Here is a 24,014-nt window from a genome sequence, read left to right as displayed (position 1 = left end):
GTTGAACGCCAGGTTGTAACGTGTTTTGGGCGTTAAACTCCAACTTGTAACTTGTTTCTGACGCTGGACGCCAGACTGCAACATGGAACTGGCGTTAAACGCTAGTTTACGTCATTTATCTTTGCGCAAAGTATGGACTATTATATATTGCTGGAAAGCCCTGGATGTCTACTTTTCAACCCAATTAAGAGCGCATCAATTGGAGTTCTGTAGCTCCAGAAAATCCACTTTGAGTGCAGGGAGGTCAGAATCCAACAGCATCAGCAGTCCTTTTTCAGCCTGAATCAGATTTTTGCTCAGCTCCCTCAATTTCATCCAGAAAATACCTGAAATCACAGAAAAATACACAAATTAATAGTAAAGTCCAGAAATGTGATTTTTAATTAAAAACTAATAAAAATATACTAAAACCAACTAAATCATACTAAAAACTAAGTAAAAACAATGCCAAAAAGCGTATAAATTATCCGCTCATCAGTAACTAATATTCCTGTTGAAAAAGACATAGTTGAGACACCTGCAGTTGTCCAAAATTCTGATATAATTTTAACGCCAGAAGACGTTCAGGTACTTGAAAATTGTGAAAATGATGAGATCTCGATAAATTATGTCTTTACAGGAGAGAAATGGGACTGAAATAAGACAATTGTCAATGAAATATTTGTATATAATGTGGCATTGAATATCATGCATGAAAATAAGGACCTTGAGCCAAGATCAGTCGAAGAATGTCGAAAAAGGAATGATTGGCCAAAATGGAAAGAAACCATGAAGGCTGAATTAGACTCACTTGCAAAACGTGAAGTCTTTGGACCTGTAGTTCGTACACCTGAAGATGTAAAACCTGTTGGATATAAGTGAGTATTTGTGAGAAAACGAAATGAGAAAAATGAAGTTGTGCGCTACAAAGCTCGACTTGTGGCACAAGGTTTTTCACAAAGGCCCGGTATAGATTATGAAGAAACGTATTCTCCTGTAGTGGATGCGATAACATTGCGTTATTTGGTCAGTTTATCTGCATATCATAAACTGCATATGCATTTAATGGATGTGGTAACAGCATATTTATACGGCTCATTAGATCGGGATATCTATATGAAAGTCCCTGAAGGACTAAAGATATCTAAACCATCCAATGAATATTCGCAAGGGTTATACTCAGTCAAATTGCAAAGATCTTTATATGGTCTAAAGCAATCTGGACGAATGTGGTATAATCGTCTTACTGAGTATCTGGCCAAAAACGATTTCAAGAATGATGATATATGCCCGTGTGTTTTCATAAAGAAAACTGCTTCTGGATTCATTATAATTGCTGTGTACGTTGATGATTTAAATATCATTGGGACTCTTGAAGAGATTCCAACAATTATAAAAACTCTAAAAGAAGAGTTTGAGATGAAAGATCTTGGAAGAACTAAATTTTGTCTCGGCCTGCAGATCGAGCATATAAAAAGTGGGATCTTTATTCATCAAACAACATACACAGAAAAGATCTTGAAGAGATTTTATATGGATAAGTCACATCCATTAAGTACCCCAATGATCGTAAGATCTTTGGATCTGGAGAAGGATCAATTCCGTCCTAAAGAAGAAAATGAAGATATCCTTGGTCCTGAAGTACCATATCTTAGTGCCATTGGAGTGCTAATGTATCTTGCTAATAATACACGACCCGATATATCATTTGCTGTTAATTTACTAGCAAGATATAGTTCCTCTCCAACCAGAAGACACTGGAGTGGAATCAAACATATCTTTCGATATCTTCATGGAACGGTTGATATGGGATTGTTTTATCCCTACGGATCCAAGTCACAACTAGTTGGCTATGCAGATGCCGGATACTTGTCTGATCCACACAAAGGGAGATCTCAAACAGGATACCTGTTCACATATGGTTGTACAACTATATCATGGAGGTCCACGAAACAGACGATAGCAGCAACCTCCTCTAATCATGCTGAAATACTAGCGATTCATGAAGCTAGTCGTGAGTGTTTTTGGCTGAGGAGTCTGATTCAATATATTTTGTCATCATGTGGACTGATTGATCATAAGATAGCTCCAACCGTCTTGTTTGAAGATAATACAGCATGCATTGCTCAAGTGATAATCTGGCAGATTTATTCACAAAGTCACTCTCAAAATTCTCCTTTGAAAAATTGGTACATGAGATTGGGATGCACTGATTTCAAGACATTAAATGATGTCAATAAGAGGGGGAGACTGTACTCTTTTTCCCTTGGTCAGGTTTTTTTCCCATTGGATTTTTCTTGACAAGGTTTTTAATGAGGCAGTCCCCATCACAAAGGATATTGTACTCTTTTTCCTTCACTAAGGTTTTTCCACAAGGTTTTCCTTTAGTAAGGTTTTAATAAGGCAATGATCCTAAATGGTCATCCAAAGGGAAGTGTTGTGATAGGAATGGGACGTGGATACCCATTTCCTATATAAAGTTTACATTCTCAAAAGAGAATGAAATAAATGAAGGTTAACAATATCCCTTCCATGAGCTTATAAATAGGAGATAAACCTCCGTTAATGTGACACAACAAAAGTAATAAATCTTCTCTCTCTTTATTTTTAATACTTCTTTCTATCTTTACATATATATACATATTACAACGTATAATATTAATGTATATATATAAATTATTATTGAATTAATTATATTAATACTAAAGTCTTTTATTTACATATTTTATATTTACATCTTCCTTATTTATTTCACAACACTGAAAAAATAGTTCGTCAGCATGGCTCAGAATACTGAATCGCATAACGTTCAATGTAATTAAAAATAATAATAATTATTATTATTTACGTGAGAGGCTAAGTCTAAAGTAAGGTTTTTGATGAGAAGAGAGAGAGTTTAATGAAATGGAAGTAGTTAGAAGCAAAATTAGATAAGGGTTGTTAGGCATAGTTGTCAGAATCGAACCGGTAATCGAACCGGTGAAGTCACTGGGTCATTGGATTATTGGTTCAACCGGTGGGTCACTGGTTGAACCGGTTAATCCGGTATAATTAAGTAATTATATAAAATTTAATTATTTTTTTTATTATAAGTACTTTTATTTTGTTTTTATAAAAATAATAATTATTTTCAAATTTTAATACTTTATTAATTAATTTATATTTATTGTATTATTGTATTATTATAAATAAAAACTTACATACAATTAATTTTCATGTGAAGTTGATATTTAAAAACAGTTAGATGATTTGACAAGTTTAACTAAATATCATCTAACGATTTTCAATTATTAACTTCATATGAAGATAACTGCATGTAAGTCCTTACCTATTATTATATGCTACAATTATCTATTGAAAAAATAATATTAATAGATATCATATAATCATAAAAAGAAAAAATAAATTATGGTTAATAATTTTTTTATCTTTTTAATATATATATATATATTAATAAAATTTATAGTTAAATAAAATATAATTGATTTAAAAATGAGTGACTTTAAAATTAAAATTAATTGAATATAAGTAAAATAAAAAATTGCTATATGTATTCATTAAAAATAATATTAATATATTATATAATTATGAAAAGAAAAAATAAGTGAGTTTATAATTATTGTTAAATAAAAATATAATTAATTTAAAAATGAGTGAGTTTATAACTAAAATTAAAATAAAATAAATAAAAGTAAACTATTTGATAAAAGATATCTATATATATTATAATTTGCATATATATTAATAAAAATCAACACAGCTTAGCGGCAAGGAGAGGTTTTAATTTTCCGGTAGATAGGGGTTCGAACCCTATATCACACATTTTGGATAATTTGCCTTTCAAACGGTTCGGTCAGACCGGTCTTACCGAATTTGACCGGTTCTCACCGATTTACTCCGGGTTTGACCGGTTCGTTCCGGTTTTACGGTCCAAATATCAAACCGGATCGGTACTAGATCCGGTTCACCGGTTTTCCGGTCGAACCGGCCGGTCCGGTCCGGTTCTGCTAACTATGTTGTTAGGTATTATTACCATGATCTCATCATCCTCGCTCATAAGCCATTTTGATTTTGTTGTGGAGAAAGAGAAAGAAGAAGGTCTAGGATTAGGAAAGGGGAGGGGCTGGCGGAGGAGCCTGCATAGCAACAATGCAAAGCACCCTAACATTCCGTTTGCAAAAACTGTAAACCGTTGTTGTTACCAGAATCCCCATAAATCGTAGCCCCCCTCAGTGGCCGCACCAGAAAATGACTTCTCCATGTTCGTCTCATCATTGTTTTTGATTGATTTGTTTGTTGTAATCCCTAATATCAAAAGACGTAGCCATGCGGTGGTTACCATCCAATATATTCACCCCTCCTCATCCTCATTCCTCCTCTTCTTCTACTTCGCATTCTCCGTCTTCTTCGCTTTCATCTTCGCCGTCCAATCCTCCACCACCTGCTTTGTCAGCATTTCCATCCAGTGGCCGAACGCTGCAGACATCCACGTCCACTTCCTCCCTAACGGACCTTCTCCACCCGAGGAAGAAACCTTCCCAGGACTGGACGCGCCGCGCCTGGATCTTCGGATGCGGGATAAGGCCCTCACAAGATGATGACCTGGACGACGACGACTCCGACGCCGTTGTTCCCATGGCTCGTTCCAAAAGCATCAACGACCGCACCTATACACGATCCCAAACCTCATCTTCCACTTCTTCCGCGATTACTGTTGCTCCTCAGCCCTTGCCCTTGCCGGCGGAGCTCTCCTTCCACCGCGGATACCGCCATAGCTCCGTTGAACGACGTTCGCCATCTCCAAAGCGCCACGCCAGCGGGAACAACTTTTTCTCCTCCTCCTACAAAGGCCTTGACGAACGCGAACTTCGAGTTGATGCCCTAATCATCGATTCTGTCCCCGTCGCCAATCCCTATCCTCCCATGCGAAGGTAATTCTCATTCTCGTACAATAGATTTGAATTAATTGTGCCTTAGATTTAAGCCTTGCATTGTTATTTGGAAACAGTGTATTTGCGAGCGCAAGAAACAGCAATGATTCGATGGAAAGAAGAGTGCCAGGTGTAGGACCACAAGAAAACGGTGGTTATGGAGGAGGAGATAACAACCAGAGGATGAGCGTGTCATCGTCAAAGAGTGCTCCAGGTAGCCTCTTTGAAAGCCCAACAATAAGTCCACAGAACATGAGAAACGATGACTTTGTTCCGTACCAGTACACGCCACCAAAACATAACCATTTCTGGTCTGCACCTGAGATCATAGGAGGAGGAGGAGGAGCATTCTTTGATTTGTCTCCAAAGGGGATGGATGCTAACAGTAATCATTCTCCCCACCACAGTCCAAAGGGAACCTTGACCCCACGCCATGGCAACTCCAAAAGCCCAACAAGACCTTCTTCCCCCATACAGACCATGTCCATTGACAACTTCAAACCTCAAGCTAGCTTTCGCCGCGATGTTATTATTGGCCCTATCAACAATGTTCATCCCTTACCCTTGCCTCCTCCCACGGCCTTGACTTCACCTACTGCTGCTCATGCACAGTCCCAAGCTGGCAGAAATGAATCCTGTTCAATGCAGAGCCAATGGCAAAAGGGAAAACTCATTGGTCGAGGTACCTTTGGAAGCGTCTATGTCGCTACCAATAGAGAAACTGGAGCATTGTGCGCAATGAAAGAAGTAGAAATATTTGCTGATGATCCAAAATCTAAAGAGTGTATAAAACAGTTAGAGCAGGTAGGTTTGTTTGATTTGTTATCCAATGTTTCATCACTCTGTTTCCTGGTTATTCATTATTTTATCTTACTGCTAAACGTCCTTGCCCCCTTTTGTTTTTTTCAGGAGATTAAAATTCTTAGTAACCTGAAGCATCCAAACATTGTGCAATATTATGGTAGTGAAATAGTAAGCACAATCCAATCCAACTCATCATTAATCGTACGAAACTTCCATACCCACATTATTCAATTGAGTAACTCTGCTTTGTGTGTTGTCTCAGGTTGGAGACAAGTTTTACATTTATCTGGAATATGTCTATCCAGGTTCAATAAACAAATACGTCCGGGAACATTGTGGTGCAGTAACGGAATCCGTTGTTAGGAATTTCACTCGCCATATTCTTTCAGGGCTAGCTTACTTGCATAGCACGAAAACAATTCATAGGTACAGTCACATGTTTTTTTTATGCTGCATATATAGCAATCCTTCATCATAATCAGTACATGCAAACGTTTCTTTTTTCCAACTTTTTTACTTTTATGAATATAGGGACATCAAAGGGGCTAACTTGTTAGTTGATTCTACCGGAGTTGTCAAGCTCGCTGACTTTGGGATGTCTAAACATGTGAGTTGTGAAGAGACTTATGTCTCTGGAAAATTTATTTCATAATGTTTCTGGTGTGAACATTATTGTACTAATAATCATGGTATTTCTATGTTAACAGCTAACTGGGCATGCTGCTGATCTTTCTTTGAAGGGAAGCCCATACTGGATGGCGCCAGAGGTATGTATTACTCTTGTCCTGTGATGAATTGTGATGTTTAATTAACTATTAGTACATTCATTATTTTTTATTGATTCCTCTTTGAATTGCTTGCAGCTTATGCATGCAGTTATGCAAAGAGATAACAACTCTGATCTAGCTTTAGCTGTTGATATTTGGAGTTTGGGTTGCACGATTATTGAAATGTTCACAGGGAAGCCTCCTTGGAGCGAATACGAAGGAGTAAGCACCTCTTAAATTAATTTAATGTGCTTAAACACCTCTTTCACAGGGTATAATGTATGAACTGAAACTTAGATTATGATTTTAATGTAATTAATTACATGAACAATGCAGGCGGCAGCTATGTTTAAGGTTTTGAGGGATATACCTCCTATACCTGAACAATTGTCATCAGAGGGAAAAGATTTCCTAAGACGTTGCTTCAGAAGAAATCCAGCAGAAAGACCAAATGCATTAATGTTGTTAGATCATCGATTTGTGAAGCACTTCTAAGATGCAGCCAAATTAAGCACCTGCTACTTAGCTCCCTCTGTACACCCTCAGCTTTCTGTTATTGTAGGTTCTCCACAGAGGTTATCACTGATGCCTCTTAAAGTAACAAGCATCTAATAATTTGTAATTGTATGGTGCTATTTTTCTCTAAGAGAATCTAGAAGCAGATTGTATAAGTATTATTATATACTAATTAGGGCGCTTTAGTTACCGATATCTACTCGTACGAAGACATTTTTGTGTGAAAATAATAATTGAGAACTTATAAATTGTTTAACGGTAGAAGTTCACGTGAAATTGTTTTAATGTGAAATTGTTAGTTTTTTTATTTTGGTGGCTAACAGAAAAGAAAAAAAATAGAGACAAAACTAAATTAATTGGCTAAGTTTATATCTAATCTATTAGGTTGTGTTTATTTTTAGATACAGGACAGAACATGACACTGAAACGGAGATAATAGAACGAAAACATTAAAAATTATCTTTTGTGTATTGTGTTTGGATACGATGGACAAGACACTAATGTAATGTCTAGTATTATGTTTGGATACACATGGACAAGACTAAAATATTATATGAAATGACTAAAATAGCCCTGTGATTCCAAATTTTCTACATCAATACAAATTAATTTAATAAAAAATGAGAGTACGTAGGAGTACAGACGGAACTTGAAAAAAATATTTGAAGAAGCAAAAAATTTTAATAAAATTTATAAATATAATTATTTTATTTTAAAATTTATTATTAATATGTAGGAATACATATGGTTAAGATTAACAAAAAAAATAAATTTGAATTTGATTAATAAAAAATTTTGTTTAAGTTAATAAGCCAAATTAATTTTAAATAAAAAATTAATTTTAAAAAAATTCATTTTTACATGAAAAAACAATTATTTTTGCATATAAAAATTTATTTTTATTTAAAAAAAAACTAATTTTTTTATCTAAAAACTGATTTTTTTTTATAAAAAACTGATTTTTTTTTAAATTATATAAAATCAATTACAAGTTAAATTATTTTTTAGCATTTTAAAATATCAATTTTACTTTTGATAATATTTATCTTTCAAAAGTTTTAAGATTAATTATTTTTGTTATTATTTTTATTACAAATAAAATAATATAATATAAGGTTAAAATGGTATTGAAGTAAAACGATAAAAAGAAAAGAATTATCTACCCCTAATAAAAAATTCTACAGAAAGGAGAGAGTACCTGGAAAATAAAGAGATAGAGAAAGAACAAGAAAAAAAAATATCTCTAAACAAGGCAATAGAAAAAATAAGAAGGGGTAATAGTGGAAAAAAAGGAAAACAAAATTTATAAAATTATCCATGTCCACTCTTCCAAATCCCGTGTCCATCATTGTCCTTCGTAAAAGAGTGGACACAAAAGTATAAAAAACTGTCTCGGAGACAATATGTCCACTGTCCGCTTCCAAACACTTTTTAAACAAGTGTTGTCCATGTCTCAGTGTCCTGCTCCCGAAAATAAACGCTACCTTAGATATTGAATCTCACTCCATGGTTGACTCCAATTTGAGTTAATGTCCGCACCAAAAGTAGCTGCTTTAGCCATACAATCTGTAACACTATTTGCATTCTTCTAAATTAAAAGAATAGAGACTCTCAAATTCCAATTCATAACCTCCTGGACATGCTTTGCCAAATTCTATTCCGGAATATCTTTACCAAGCATTCTTTGGTTTACCAAGAAAAGAGTTTCTAAACAGTCAATTTCACAAATAATCTTACCAAATCCACTATCACAAACTATAAGTAAACCTCTCCAAATCGCATACAATTCAGCAAAAAGAACACTGCACACTTTGACTTTTCCCGTGCAACTTTTCAACCAACATTTATCAGAATTGCGAATGATACAACCAAAACCAACATAGCCAAAAGGAGCAAAACAACTAGCATCACAATTCAATTTAACAGAATGAACTGGAGGTGGAACCCAATGCAAACAATGCAAAGGAGGAGACAAAGATTGATGCATAGCAAAAATAATGTGGAACTTTCTTACTGAACTACGAATCAAACTCACCACTTTACTAGCACTCCAAGAGTCATCAGTATTAAATAAGTCATGATTCCTGCTTCTCCAAATCCATTAGATGGTTGAAAAAAAAAAGAAAAATATCTCTGAAGGTTGTAGAAGGCTTAGAGAATGAGGGGTTGAATTTATGACCTTCTTTTATTTTAATGAAATACCCCTTTAATTACAAGCTTTCTATCTGAATCTGTTTGAACTTAGCAGTGGAAAATTTATGAGACAATTTCATTTTGTCTCATGAATATCAGAAAATAGAACAAAAAATGGAAGAGAGAAGCTGACACCATCATGTATCCTGGTTCAGTTGCCTTGTGCAATGCAACCTATATCCAGTCTCCACTACAATAGTGGTGGAATTTTCACTATAGTTAAAGTATTACATACACCAATTCCATAGGATTGACACAATCCTTTCACTCTCAAGTTCTAACTTAACTTGACTTAGTTATGCTAATACCTAAATCTTCACTCTTAGTGCTTACCCAACTAAGAAAGGAGTATCTCACTAGTACAAGATACAAGACACAAAACCAATCTAAAGAAATCTGAAATCACTCTAGACTTTTCACTCAAGTGTATTACTCAGCCTTTTTCACTCTTTGGCTTTTTCTTAAGCTCTATCTTTCAATTTTTTACCACTCAAAAAATTACAGAAAGATATACATTGAAAATAAAATTACAATCTGTAAAATATGAAGGAGATTGATGCTTCAACAGCCTCTATTGCTATGTGATGAACCAGATTTGTTTAACTCTGATTTGGTTCCTCATTCTGGCGGAATGCTCCTTTGACTAGGAAGCACTGTCCAAGTTGATGAACTCTCTTCAGAGAAGTCGTCTCAGAACACAAACTCAAAACACTGGTTCTCTCTCCTTGCTTCAGCAGAAATAAAATTTTTTTTTTGTATCTCCTAGCATGTTGCTGAGATGCTCTCTTCCAAGTCAACTCCTCGAGCTGTGTGCTACCAACTTAGCCTTTCACTTTCTTCCAATAATCCCCAAATTAGGAATTTCAAAGCTGGATCTTTTTGCTTGACCGAAGACATTTGAGTAGCAAAGAGAAAGTTGTTCAGTGGTAAACCCAAATCCGAACCATTAATAATGTGCTTTGACTCTAAGAAACTTTGTAAACTATTGATTTACAGCAGCAGAGATTAAAGACTTCTTTCTTCATTTAACCAAAAATGGTATCACAGAAAGTTGGAGAAGGAGTGAAGAAATTAACATGCATGCAAATGGAAATAAATTACCTTTATCTTTTGACTTAGCTTATCGTGGTTTGATTTGGGTGATTAGACACTTACTTTCTTTAATTAAGCTTTTTTTCTTTCTTCTTTGATGAAATGAGCAAGTACAGCAGCTCTCTCTCTCTCTCTCTCTCTCTCTATCTCTCTCTCTCTCTCTCTCTTTCTCTCTCTCTCTCGTTTTTTTGCTGAAGCAAACATGTGAACTTTGTCTTTGGAGATCTTCAGCTTGATGGTTTATTTTATTTAGCCCAGTTATTTTCTTTGCATTATTTTCTATGGACTTCGTTGGTTAGAAAGACCCTCCAGCAATGTTTTTGTTTCCTTACATTTAAGCTGCTGCAACTTTGATTTAGGCCTGCATTACTTAAACAAATGCAATCAAAACTAATTGGGTGATTAACCTAATAAAAATAATATTTGTCATCATAAATTAAGTTAGTTAAATTCTTAACTCAACAATCTCCACTCTTTACACCTTTGTAGAGCCAATCACGTAAATCTAAGTTATCTAAATACAAGCCTAAAATGTTCCAAACCTCCTTGGCACTAAGCCACTCCCGAAGACAATGAAGAATGGATTCAGAACCATTCTAACACCAATGACAAGTGCTAGATAAAGCTAAGTCACGACCCAAACGAAACACTGCCGTAGGAATAACGTTATGAAAATTGAGCCAAATCAAGAACTTGTACTTCCAAGAATATGCAGTCGCCATACCCACAACCAATTATAATGCTCATTCAAGTCAAACTTTCTTTTGGCTAGCCAACTATATCCACTCTTAATTGAGTAAAGTATAGAAGATGCCACACTTCACGACTAACCCGAACTCTCTCCAGCATTCAAATCGGGATTATAAGCATTCAAACGCTGTTTGACATCTTCCGAAATGTTAGAGAAAATATCATGGAGATTCTATTGATCATCTTTCCAAACATCTATAATAGTTAAATCAGAGTCAAATATATGTACAAAAGGGACATCTTGAGCAATTGGCCCTCAATACTCCAATTGTCAAACCAAAAAGATTGATCAAGTGACCCAACGCACCAAGAGAAGGCATGCTTAAGAGCACCAAAAGCCTTTGAGATACTCTTCCGAACATGAGAAGCGTTGTAAGGGACAGGGCCATCTAAAACTCCCTCATTCCTCAATAGAGCAACTCAAGGCTTGTCCTGACAATGAAAAAGTTGTCAAACCAATATATAATATTTATAAAGCACGGACATTTTGATGAGTTGTCGTGTCCGCATGTCGAACACATTTCGGACACGACATTCACCGACACACGTCCGACACGCGTGTCTGCTGTGTCCAACCATGTCGTAATAAAAAAATAAAAATTTTTTTCGGACACGTCTGGACACACCTAAATACCATCACGTGTCAGTGTGTCCAGTCTTATTCTTAACATATATTTTTAAAATAAATTTAGATATAGTATATATTATTATTTACTAAAATAAAAAATATTTTAAATACTTGATATAATTAAAATAAGACATTAAAAATAATTAAAAAATTTAATTTATATTTTAATACGAATAAAATATCAAAATATTATTACGATTTATCTAAAAAATATTTTATTAATAATGATGTAAACATATTTGTTTTGGCAATCATCTATCACTTCTTTTTTTAAAAAAATCACATGCATGCGACCTATTACATATAGAAGTTTTATGTTTAGATTTGACTAGTATCACTTTTAAGTCTATAATGATCATATTTGAATTAGTACTATTAATAATATATTAATATGTTATTTAAAATACCAAGAAATATTATATTCCAATATATATAGGATTTTTTATTTTTTTTTAAACTAAAAAATACCTAATAACAAGTGTATTAACCCGTGCCATGCACGCGATAAGATTAAAATTATAATTTTAAATTATTTTGTTAAGATTAATTTAAATTATAATAATTTGATTAATAAAAATATAACATGTTATGTATTATTTGTTTTTTCTTAAGCTAGTGTTAAATATATTAACTCTAAATAGTTATTAATTGATTTTAGTAATCTACTTTTTTCAATAAATCAAACATATATACTCAATGTGACCATAAATAACTTAATAATACTTAGACCCACCAACAAATTTTTATATGTTATTTTACTGTTAAATAAGAACATATCAAAATTAGTTCAAAATAAATAATAAATTATTAGAGAATTCTAATGCACAAAATTCTCTAATAAACAATGAATAATTTAAATCTACTAAAAAATAACTCAACACTTTTCTTTGATGTATGCAAAATATATACCTGAAATAATATTATATCAATGTTAGTATTCAGTTTTACAATCATCGACCGTATTTACTATACATGACTCCTTCTTAAAACTTATTCTATACACGTGTGCAGTCGAAAGATAAATTACTGGACTTTATTTTATTTTTCTAAATTATTATAATTATGCATTATTCATTAAATGCTAATTGTAATATTGTAATATAATTATAATAAAGATAATTTTCTAAAATAAATTTAGAAGGGAGAATAGTACTTTCATTTTGGAGGGAAAATTAATTCATAAAGAATTGACACCTCACTTTTATTAGTTGATAATGTATTAAATATTGATTTTATATAATTATAATAAAAATATTTCTTTAAATTAGTATAACCATACATTAATCATTATATGTTAATTGTAATATAATTATAATAAATATATTTTTTTAAAATAAATTTAGAAAAGAAAATAGTGATTTCATTTTAGAGGAAAAATAAATTTATGAGGAATTAACACCTCACTTTTATTAGTTGGAGAAAAAATCCAGTTTTAGTATATTTTGTCATTATTATACATTTTTCTCTAATCATATATCCACTGCTTTTTTTTTTCTTTGTTTCAGCATTTTAAATCTGGGTTTAACTTTTCGTAGTTCTCACTTCTCAGTCATTCTATTAGATGTAGTTGATAACTATTGAAATTCTTTGATTAATATAGGAGAAAAATATATTATTATATGATAGAATTAATATGAGTATATTTTTTTATTAAATAAACAAAGTTAATATAAAATAAAATTATACATAAAAAAAGTAAAGAAAATAAAATTAAAATAGCAAAAGTGATAAAAAGATTATTTTTATAATTTTGTTTTGTTATTTTTATGTATAGAAGATTAGAAAATAGTAAATTTTTAACTAAATTAATTTATATTTGTTGTATTCAATTTAAATAAGTAATAAATTATCTTATTTTAATTTATTCCTTAAATTTATATATTATAAAATTAAATCAAATAATTAATATACATAATTTTAAATTGTGTGATACTTAAATATCTATTCAAATCAATTTGTTGATATAATTAATTCATCATAATGAATTGACTTTAATGAGTTAAACAAAATAAAACAAAAATATGCTATGTTGATTCTATCATTAAAGGTAAAAATTCGATTTTTATATGATAGAATAGATAATATAATAGACGGCGAGAAAGAGAAATATAAACATTTTAGATCTAAGTTATTTCATTTGAATATTGTAATGTGGGTATCATATTATTTTACTTATTCTACCCTATGGACTATTTTGTAACTTTATTTCAGTATCAATGGAATTTCACTACCTTTGAGTACTAAATTAAAATTCAAAATGAAACTAAAAACAATAAAGAGTATAAAATTATTGATTGAAAAATACTCTAAATAATAAAAAGTCAAATTAACTTTAATATTAAATTCATTAATACGATTTTAATTTTATATAATAGTTAGAAAATAGATTAGTAAAAGCAAATGGAAGAATAGCTTTAATTAGTATTTGATAAAATATTCATTTAGAATAATTAAAAAAATATAAAATTATGATATTATTAAAAATAATACATTTTTATGTTAAAAAAATTATATTTAAATAAAATATTTATAAAATATAAAATTTAGAGTAACATAGCTTCATGAACATTAATCATTAATCAATTATGAACTAACATAAAATTATAATATAATTTATTTATGAAAAAATAATCAATAATTAATATTAATAAATATAAAAATCATCCAAACACTTTGATTAAAAGTATGAATGGTTAATTATTATTCATTATTAATAATATTTTGTTCATAACAAAAACTAAAAATATAATTATTCATATTTAGATTTTAGAAAAATAAACGTATAAGTAACAAATGATCTATTTTATCATGTATATTATAAATTAATGAATTAAACTAACTGATATAATGAATTATAATTAATTAATTAGTATAAATTATAATAAATTATATGATATTTAAAAAGAAAATAAAATGAATAAAAAAATAAAAAGAAATAGAAGAATAGAAGATTACAATAAAATAAATTGAATGTAAGTTTTTTTTTTTTACAAATTTTATATCACATCCACTTTAATAATAATAAATAAAAATACATCAACTTAATATCTAAGAAAAAATGATGAGATAAAATCATAACACAATTATAAAATAAAAGCTTAAATTAAACCATAATATCATTGCACAACACAAATTAAAAATAATTTCACACTACAATATACCACACAAATAGATAAATGAGTTAAGCTTAATTACGAATTTTTTATTTATTTTTGCAAACATGATAACACCATGGTCTATAAATGCTTAATGGATAACATATCATATATTGCTCTGAATGATAAGCACGGGAGTTGAAGAGTGTGTGCTGATTTGTGTCCATGATAGTTGCCTTCTTGTGACGACGCCTCATAGGAAGAAAAAGAATTGTTGTAAAAGCTACCCAATGAAAGAGTAATTGGTAAATGAATTATATTTTCTTCTAGCATATATGGTCTTTTATAGTGCTAAAATAAAAATAAAATGAATAAAATTTTGTATTTTTATATTAGAAATAAAATTTGATATTTATCTTAATAAAATTAAATAACTAATTAGTTATATTTAAATAAATAAAATAAATTAAATAAAAATATTTTTAAGAATTAATCAAATCAATTAGTCAATACAAATAATTAGTATAATTAATTTTATTTGATTTATTGAATTCAAAAAATAAATTAGAAAATAATTGATTGAATTAATTAGTTGATATAATTAATTTATTATAATTGATTGGATTTAATGAATTAAAAAAATAAATAGAAAAATATATGAGACAATGATTTTTTTAACTAAATTAATATGTATTTATTGTATTTAATCAGTATAAGTAACAAATCATCTATATTATTATGTATCTTATAAATTAATGAATTAAAATAATTGATATAATAAATTACAATTATTTGATTGATATAAATTATAATAAATCATGTCATATTTAAATACCTAATCAAATTAATTAGTTGATATAATTAGATTACTGTAATAAATTGTATTCAATGAGTTATAAAAAATAAATTAAGAAACACGCTAAAAAGTATATTACGCCCATCATGAAATGTAGAAATTCAATTTTGTATAATAAAAATATACATTCTTATATATGTTATAGAAATATGATTTGATTCCATGAACTTGCTTATTTTTTTTAACTTGTCACCTATATTCAGCATGAAATTTTAATTTTTCTAAAATAAATTTAGAAGAGAGAATAGTACTTTTATTTTGGAGAAAAATAAATTCATGAAGATTTGACACCTCACTTTCATTAGTTGATAATGCATTAAATATTAATTTTATATAATTATAATAAATATATTTTTCTAAATTAGTATAATCATACATTATTCATTAAATGTTAATTGTAATATAAATATAATAAAGATATTTTTCTAAAATAAATTTAGAAGAGAGAATAGTGCTTTCATTTTAGAAGAAAAATGAATTTATGAAAAATTGACATCTCACTTCAATTAGTTAAGGAAAAATACAATTTTAGTATATTAAGTAGAAGTATATTATTATTAAAAATATTTTCGATTGATAATTGATAAGTAGTTTAATAATGTATTAAATATGAATTTTATATAATTATAATAAAGATATTTTTCTAAATTAGTATAATTATGCATTATTCATTAAATGCATTCATTTTGGAGGGAAAATGAATTCATGAGGAATTCACACCTCACTCTCATTAGTTGAGAAAAAATTTAATTTTAATATATTAAGTAGATTATATAAATAGAAATACTTGTTAAGTATATATAAAAGAGGAGATATATAATTATATATAATATAATTACTATGTATGTAACAGATATAAATTGTTATAATTATAGAGACTTACTATAATTAGATTAAATTAAATTATAAATGTAAATAAATAAAAGTGATAATAATTAATATTATTTTTTTCTTTTTTACATTTAATATTTACCGTAAATATAAAAAATATTGAGAAAAAAGTAGATACTGACTTTATTTTATTTTATTTTACGTCATGGATTTCTTTACTAAAATTAATGGAGGAAAAAAATCTTTATGATTATATATCAATCTCAATCACAATAAATAAGATGAATCGATTGACCAACTAACATATTTAACGGGTAAATGTTATTTTCCATTTATAGAAAAAATGACGTAACATACATGCGTATATTAATATATAAAGAATATATACCCAGAGCTTTAAAATCTTTAAAAATATTCGATTGTATTATCCTTCAAGTCAAAAAATTCATCCTTTATTTTTATTAAATATTTATATTAATTCAATTAGATAAGTGTTTTAATAAAAGAAAAGATTATTATTATTATTATTATTATTATTATTATTATTATTATTGAATAATAACGATAATTATCGTTATTAATATTAAATTGGTTATTAGTATATATATATATTTATTGTTGCTTCTATAATCGTAAAATAATATTTTCTTTCATTTGTTAACTAATTAAACTTGGTTACTTATATTAAATATATTTAATGATTACTAAAAATTAATCATATAATTATCATTATTAATAACTAATTATTAATAATCAATTTATATTTCTCTAAAATATAATTTTTTATCTATTATTATTATTATTATTATTATTATTATTATTATTATTATTATTATTATTATTATTATTATTATTATTATATAGGTCACCATTAAGATAATAACTTGTCACTAATAAAATTTTAGGATAATGAATAAAAAATAGAATTATATCAATATAATTAAAATTAATATAATTAAAATAGTTAAAAATATTTTTGATTGATAATTAGGTTAATAATGCATTAATTATTGATTTTATATAATTATAATAGAGATATTTTTTTAAATTAGTATAATTATAAATTATTCATTAAATGCTAAATATAATATTGTTATATAATTATAATTAAGATAATTTTTTGAAATAAATTTAAAAGAGATTAGTATAATTATAATAAAGAGATTATCTTAAATTAGTATAATTATGTATCATTCACTACATACTAATTATAATATAATTATATCAATTAAAGATAATTTTTAAAAATAAACTTAAAAGAGAGAAATAGTGCAATCATTTTAGAAGGAAAATAGGTTCACGAGAAAGTGACACCTCATTTTCATTAGTTTGGGAAAAATCCAGTTTTAGTATATTAAACAAGTGTAATTACCCGTGCCATGCACGTGATAAGATTGAAATTATAATTTTAGATTATTTTTTAAAATTAATTTAAATTATAATAATTGGATTAATAAAAAATTAATATATTATGCATTGTTTGTTTTTTTTTAAATTTAGTATTAATTGGATTAACTCTAAAATAATTATTAATCGATTTTAATACTCTACTTTCTTTAATAAATCAGACATATATACTGAATGTGATTATAAATAATATAGTAATAGTTAAATCTACCAACAAATATATTGGCTATTATCACACTCTAAAACAAATTAAATATAAAGGCTATTAGCACACACTTATAAATCTATAAAATCGCACTGTCTTCAATTCGTGCAAGAGTTTATTTATCAAATAAACTTAAAATATAAACAAAAAATATTTATAAAATGGACCTAGCATCACTTGAAAGAATCATGGAAAATAATCAACTTACCTTATCATCCATAAGAATCATTTCTATGTAAGTCGTGTTTTTCTTGTCAAATTTGGATGAGATTTTTCATAACCTTATAATTCTTGCCTTTATTTTTCAAACTTTTTCATTACATAATCTATCATAGGTAATAACACTGTTGATAGAATCGTAGTTAGTATCCTTTAGGTATGAAAAATAATAAACAGAAGAAGTTCTATGTCTGAGGTACGAATTTTTTAGATGATAAATAATTGTAACAATTCACTATTAATCCTTATATATATACACACACACTAATTATACACGGTAATAGTTAACAAATATTTTCAATGGATATACTTACTCAATATATATGTTATCGACATTAATTATATGCCAATATTTTTAGGAAAGAGCTAAAAGAGGAGATATATAAATATATATAATATTATTGCTATATATGAAGCATACATAAATTGCTATATTTTTTTATTATGTTATACAACTTAAAATTATACTATCATGTTATTATTAATCCTAAATACTTGCTATAATTATATCAAATTTGATTATGAATCTAAATAAATAAAATAGATAACATTCAATATTATTTTTTTTACATTCAATATTACTGTAAATATAAAAAGTAAAATAATTAAAGAAAAAATATGAGCAGAAAATAAAACATATTAATTAAAATTCAATTTGTTATCTAATTAATCTTATATCCATACGATATAACTTTACAAAAATGTTATGAATCACAATCTTTTTTATTCTACAAAAAAGAAAAATACTATATGTAGCCTTTAGTAGTACAAAAAATAATTATAAAAATTAATTATTGATATTGATATTAATCATAATTGATTATTAATACTCTAATTTTTTAAAATATATTTTACCTTTTTAAAATATAATGCATGTACTGTGTAGACTTTATTATTATTATTGTTATCCACTAATTGATATCAAATTAAATGGGTCACTATTAATGTGTGCATCAATTATCTCCTAATAAAATTACTGCACTTGAATGAGAATTAGAACTATATCAATTGATATAATTAGAATGATTAAAAATATCGATGATTTATAAGTAGTTTAATAACGCATTAAATATTAATTTGATATAATTATAATGAAGATATTTTCTTAAATTAATATAATCATGCATTATTTATGAGCTAATTGTAATATAATTAAAATAAATTTATTTGAGAAAAAAATCATGTATAATTTTTAGAAATTATAATAATTTTTTTATTTATATATACGTATATATTAATTTTGTATATATATATATATATATATATATATATATATATATATATATATATATATATATATAATTATATACATATACATAAATAAAAAAATATATGAATTATATTTTATTAAACTCCATGTTACTAGCTATTAAAAATATTTAAATCACATGTATTAATTTTTTGTTATAATTATTTCGTTTTATATATATGATTATTTTTTATTCTACAATCATGCAATAATATTTTTTATAATATTATTGATATATATGAAGCAGCTTTATATTACTATAATTATATCAAATTTAATTATGACTGTAAATAAATAAAATAGGAAACAATCAAAACTAATTTTTTATAGTCAAAATTTACTATAAATATAAAAAATAAAATCACTAATGATTAAAATTTTGAGTAAAAAATAAAAATTCATAAGCTAAATTCAATTTATTAACTAATTAATTAATTTTATGTCTATATATTATTATTATTAGTATTATTATTATTATTATTATTATTATTATTATTATTATTATATTGATTAAAACTGTGAATACATACTAATAAAATTATTACATACGAATGAGAATTAGAACTATATTAATTATATTAATTATATAAATTCGAAATTAGTATTATTATTATTATTGAGTAATGATGATAATTCATGTGATAATGAATATTACCTATAAAACATCTAAAATTAAATAATATTCAAGTATAATTATGTGACAATTATAATTCAAAAATTACTGTATATGAAGTCACGTGAATTATTATTATAATTGATATAATAATAACTATAATTGCTACATATTCTCAATCTTATCGGTTGTATCAATTTAACTATATCAATTATATTCAAATTAGTAGTCAATTATTTTTATGAAAATTCTTGCTATAATTAGGTTATACTTATGAGATTATCTTTTATTAATCGTTATAATTAATTTAATAAAGATATTTATTAAGTATATATGTTATCTATATTAATTATATGCCAATGTTTGTAAGAATGAGTTTAAAAAAGTGATATATAAATATATATAATATTATTGTTATATAAAAATAGATTTAAATAATATATTAAATATTAATTTGATATAATTATAATAAAAATATTTTTTTAAAATAATATAATCATACATTATTCATGAGCTAATTATAATATAATTAAATGTATAATATTATTCTATATTATTTATTTACCGTCATGATTTGATTTGATTGTTTTTTAGTTTATTTTCTTACATAAATGATTAAAATATATAACATAACTATTGTAATTATTATAATTTTATGATATAATTATAATTAACATATTTTATTATAATTAAATATTGATTTGATATAATTATAATGAAAAAATTTTCCTAAAATAATATAATCATACATTATTTATGAGCTAATTATAATACAATTAAAGATATTATTATATCATAATGTCTACTTACTATATTAATATAATATCAAAAGATACATGTTTCATTATTTTTTATAGATAAAATCGGTTTTTATTGGCAACTAAATTGTGTTTAGGTCAACGAAAACCATATGTTTAGGTAGATATTTTTTGTCAAATATAATGAAAATACAAATAAAGAAATAAAAGATAAAAATAAACTTAAATAATATATCTGGCACCACTTCATTTTATTAGTTATTAAATTATTTAATAATAGTACATCCACAAAAAATACTCATAATATATAAATTGAGGCAATAATTTAAAATTTTTTAATTATAATTTAATCAAATACTAATATTAAAACCAAATTACTTAAACAATATTGAATTTATTCTAGTTCTTAGTCACGTATAATATAGAGTCATTCTCGTAACAATAACCAACTGAAATAACATCGTAAATATCAACATTTAGAATTCGTGCAAATTCAAACCATCCTCTTGTTAAATAAGTTTCATCATCCGCTATCCATGCAATGTGGCAAAGTATAGAATTGCCACACCGAGAAACCAAACTAACCCTTATTCCTCTCAATGGCATTGCATGCATGCAAAAGAAAGCTGGTAATTTCTGGAAAAAATCACAATATGTTATAAAATTATTCTAATAATGAACAACTTAAAATAAGAAAATTTAAATATATTACCAATCGTTGAAATTGCGTATCCGAGTTTGTCATGAATTTAGCAAAACTGAATTTAAACTAAGAGAATTCAATCTCATTATGTGCTCCACTTTGAAGATTTTCGGGTAGACGTAAAAAGCATGGAGGGGATGGAACTTGAACTTGCCCTATAAAATTCCGTAGATGCAATTCCTCAATCAAAAATCGAGCTCCTCCCAAGAAAGCTAACTTTAACCACATTCCATTAAGTTGGTCATAATAGGTGAGTAGATCCAACCATCCTTCGGTAAAGTAGAGATTATTGCCCCTTCTTTGAACGCTTATATCCATGTAGTTGAAACCTGAATCAGTGAAGACAACTCGATGAGGTATTTCATGGATGTGATGCATTATAAACGATTGTGGTAAAAGACAATCGAACCGAAATATTAGACGATAAGAATAACTTAGAGTAACAACAATTAATAAATTATTAAAAGAATAATATAATAGAATGAGTATATAAAAATATTATAAAAAATTATAAATTGTACCTTAAAAGGATCAACTTCAATAAAAAATGAAGAATACATTCTTATTCTATGAAGTAGTAAAAAAAATATTAAATATAAAATTATGAGCTGACTCTCAAATTTAGATTCATGTACCACAGAAAAATACTATTTATAGATCTTAGTAAAACAAAAATAAATATGTAAATTACTTATTATTAAGGCAATTTTTTATTATGTACAGTAATTACGTATTATAATTGATAAGTAGTTTAATAGTGCATTAAATATTGATTTGATATAATTATAATGAAGATATATTCCTAAATTAGAATAATTATATATTATTCATTAAATATTAATTATAATATAATAATATAATTATAATAAAAGTATTTTTTATAAAATAATTTAGAATAGATGAAAATTTTCATTCGTTTTGGAGGGAAAACGGACTCACGAGAAATCGACACGTCACCCTTATTAGTTGGGGGAAAACCCAATTTTAGTATATTAAGTAGATAGAAGTAAATTGGTATAAATTATAATAAATTATATAACATTTAAAAAGAAAATAAAATGAATAAGAAGAAAATAAAAATAAATAGAATAGATAGAAGACTACAATAAAATAAATTGAATGTGAGAGTTTTTTTTTGTACATTTCATATCACATCTGTTTCAATAATAATAATAATAAATAAAAATACGTCAACTTGATATCTAAGAAAAAATGATGAGATAAAATCATAATACAGTTCTAAAGTAAAAGCTTAAATTAGAACATAATATCATTACACAACACATATTGAAAGTAATTTCACACTACAATATACCACAAACAGGTAAATGACTTAAATTTAAATACGAAACTTTTTATTTATGCATACATGATAACACTATGATCTATAAATACTTCATAGATAACATATCTTATATAGCATCGATTAATGAGCACGAAAGTTGGAGAGTGTGGTAGTTTGTGTCCACGATAATTGTCTTCTTGCAACGACGCCTCATAGGAAGAAAAAGAATTATTGTAAAAGCTATCAAATGAAAGAGTAATTGGTAAACGAATGATATTTTCTTCTAGCATATATGGTCTTTTATAGTGGTAAAATAAAAATGGAAGGAATTAAATTTTATATTTTTATATTAGAAATAGAATTTAATATTTATCCTAATAAAATTATATTATTATCAATATAAATGGGTTAACAACTTGTCACTAATAAAATCATTGGATAATGAATAAAAATTAGAAGGATATGAATATAATTAAAATAAATTTAATTAAAATATTTAAAATTAATTTTGATTGATAATTAGTTTAATGATGCATTAAATATTGATTTTATATAATTATAATAAAGATATTTTCCTAAATTAGTATAATTATGCATTATTCATTAAAATAATTAAAAATATTTTTGATTAATAATTGATAAGTAGTTTAATAATGCATTAAATATTGATTTTATATAATTAAAATAAAGATATTTTCCTAAATTAATATAATTATATATTATTCATTAAATGCATTCATTTTGGAGGAAAAATAAGTTCACGAGAAAGTGACACCTCACTTTCATTAGTTAGAGAAAAACTCAGTTTTAGTATATTAAATAGATAGATGTGTTTGTTCTAAATCAACTTTATTTACATAAATATATTATTTTTATTACTAATAAATTACAGTAAAAACAATCTATTTATTAAATAACAAATAAATAAATAAATAAACAGATTTAAGTATTTAACACATTTTAAATACTAACTTACTAAGTTTCGTAATCAACTTGGTTGGCTTCGTTAATTTGATTGAGTAAGTATTTAAAATTTGAATTTCACCTTTTTTTTTTATAGTAACTCATTGATAAATGAGAAATTAAATTTAGATCCATAATAAATTAATTTTTGATTTATTCGATTAGAAAAT

At 26.6% G+C, this 24,014-nt stretch overlaps 1 protein-coding gene across 1 annotated transcript; it reads left to right on the top strand.

The window, feature by feature from the left end:
- Positions 1-4,051: 4,051 nt before the first annotated feature.
- LOC130982048 (mitogen-activated protein kinase kinase kinase 5) lies at positions 4,052-7,244 on the top strand. Its single transcript, XM_057905893.1, has 8 exons — positions 4,052-4,910; positions 4,988-5,714; positions 5,820-5,882; positions 5,977-6,140; positions 6,246-6,321; positions 6,422-6,481; positions 6,578-6,703; positions 6,818-7,244. The coding sequence occupies exons 1-8, from the start codon at positions 4,306-4,308 to the stop codon at positions 6,974-6,976; spliced, it is 1,980 nt and encodes a 659-aa protein (XP_057761876.1). The 5' UTR covers positions 4,052-4,305; the 3' UTR covers positions 6,977-7,244.
- The last annotated feature ends 16,770 nt before the right edge of the window (positions 7,245-24,014 follow it).

Source organism: Arachis stenosperma, chromosome 5 (assembly GCF_014773155.1).
Source record: "Arachis stenosperma cultivar V10309 chromosome 5, arast.V10309.gnm1.PFL2, whole genome shotgun sequence".
Lineage (NCBI taxonomy): Eukaryota > Viridiplantae > Streptophyta > Magnoliopsida > Fabales > Fabaceae > Arachis > Arachis stenosperma.
Note: the sequence above shows the minus strand (reverse complement) of the source record. Positions and strands in the feature narration are given on the sequence as shown.

Excerpts from the sequence above, each read along its gene's own strand:
- LOC130982048 (XM_057905893.1), top strand. The coding sequence starts at position 4,306 with ATGCGGTGGTTACCATCCAATATATTCACCCCTCCTCATCCTCATTCC. Across the intron at positions 6,322-6,421 it reads ACTTTGGGATGTCTAAACAT|CTAACTGGGCATGCTGCTGA; the intron begins GTGAGTTGTGAA and ends CTATGTTAACAG. Across the intron at positions 6,482-6,577 it reads CATACTGGATGGCGCCAGAG|CTTATGCATGCAGTTATGCA; the intron begins GTATGTATTACT and ends AATTGCTTGCAG.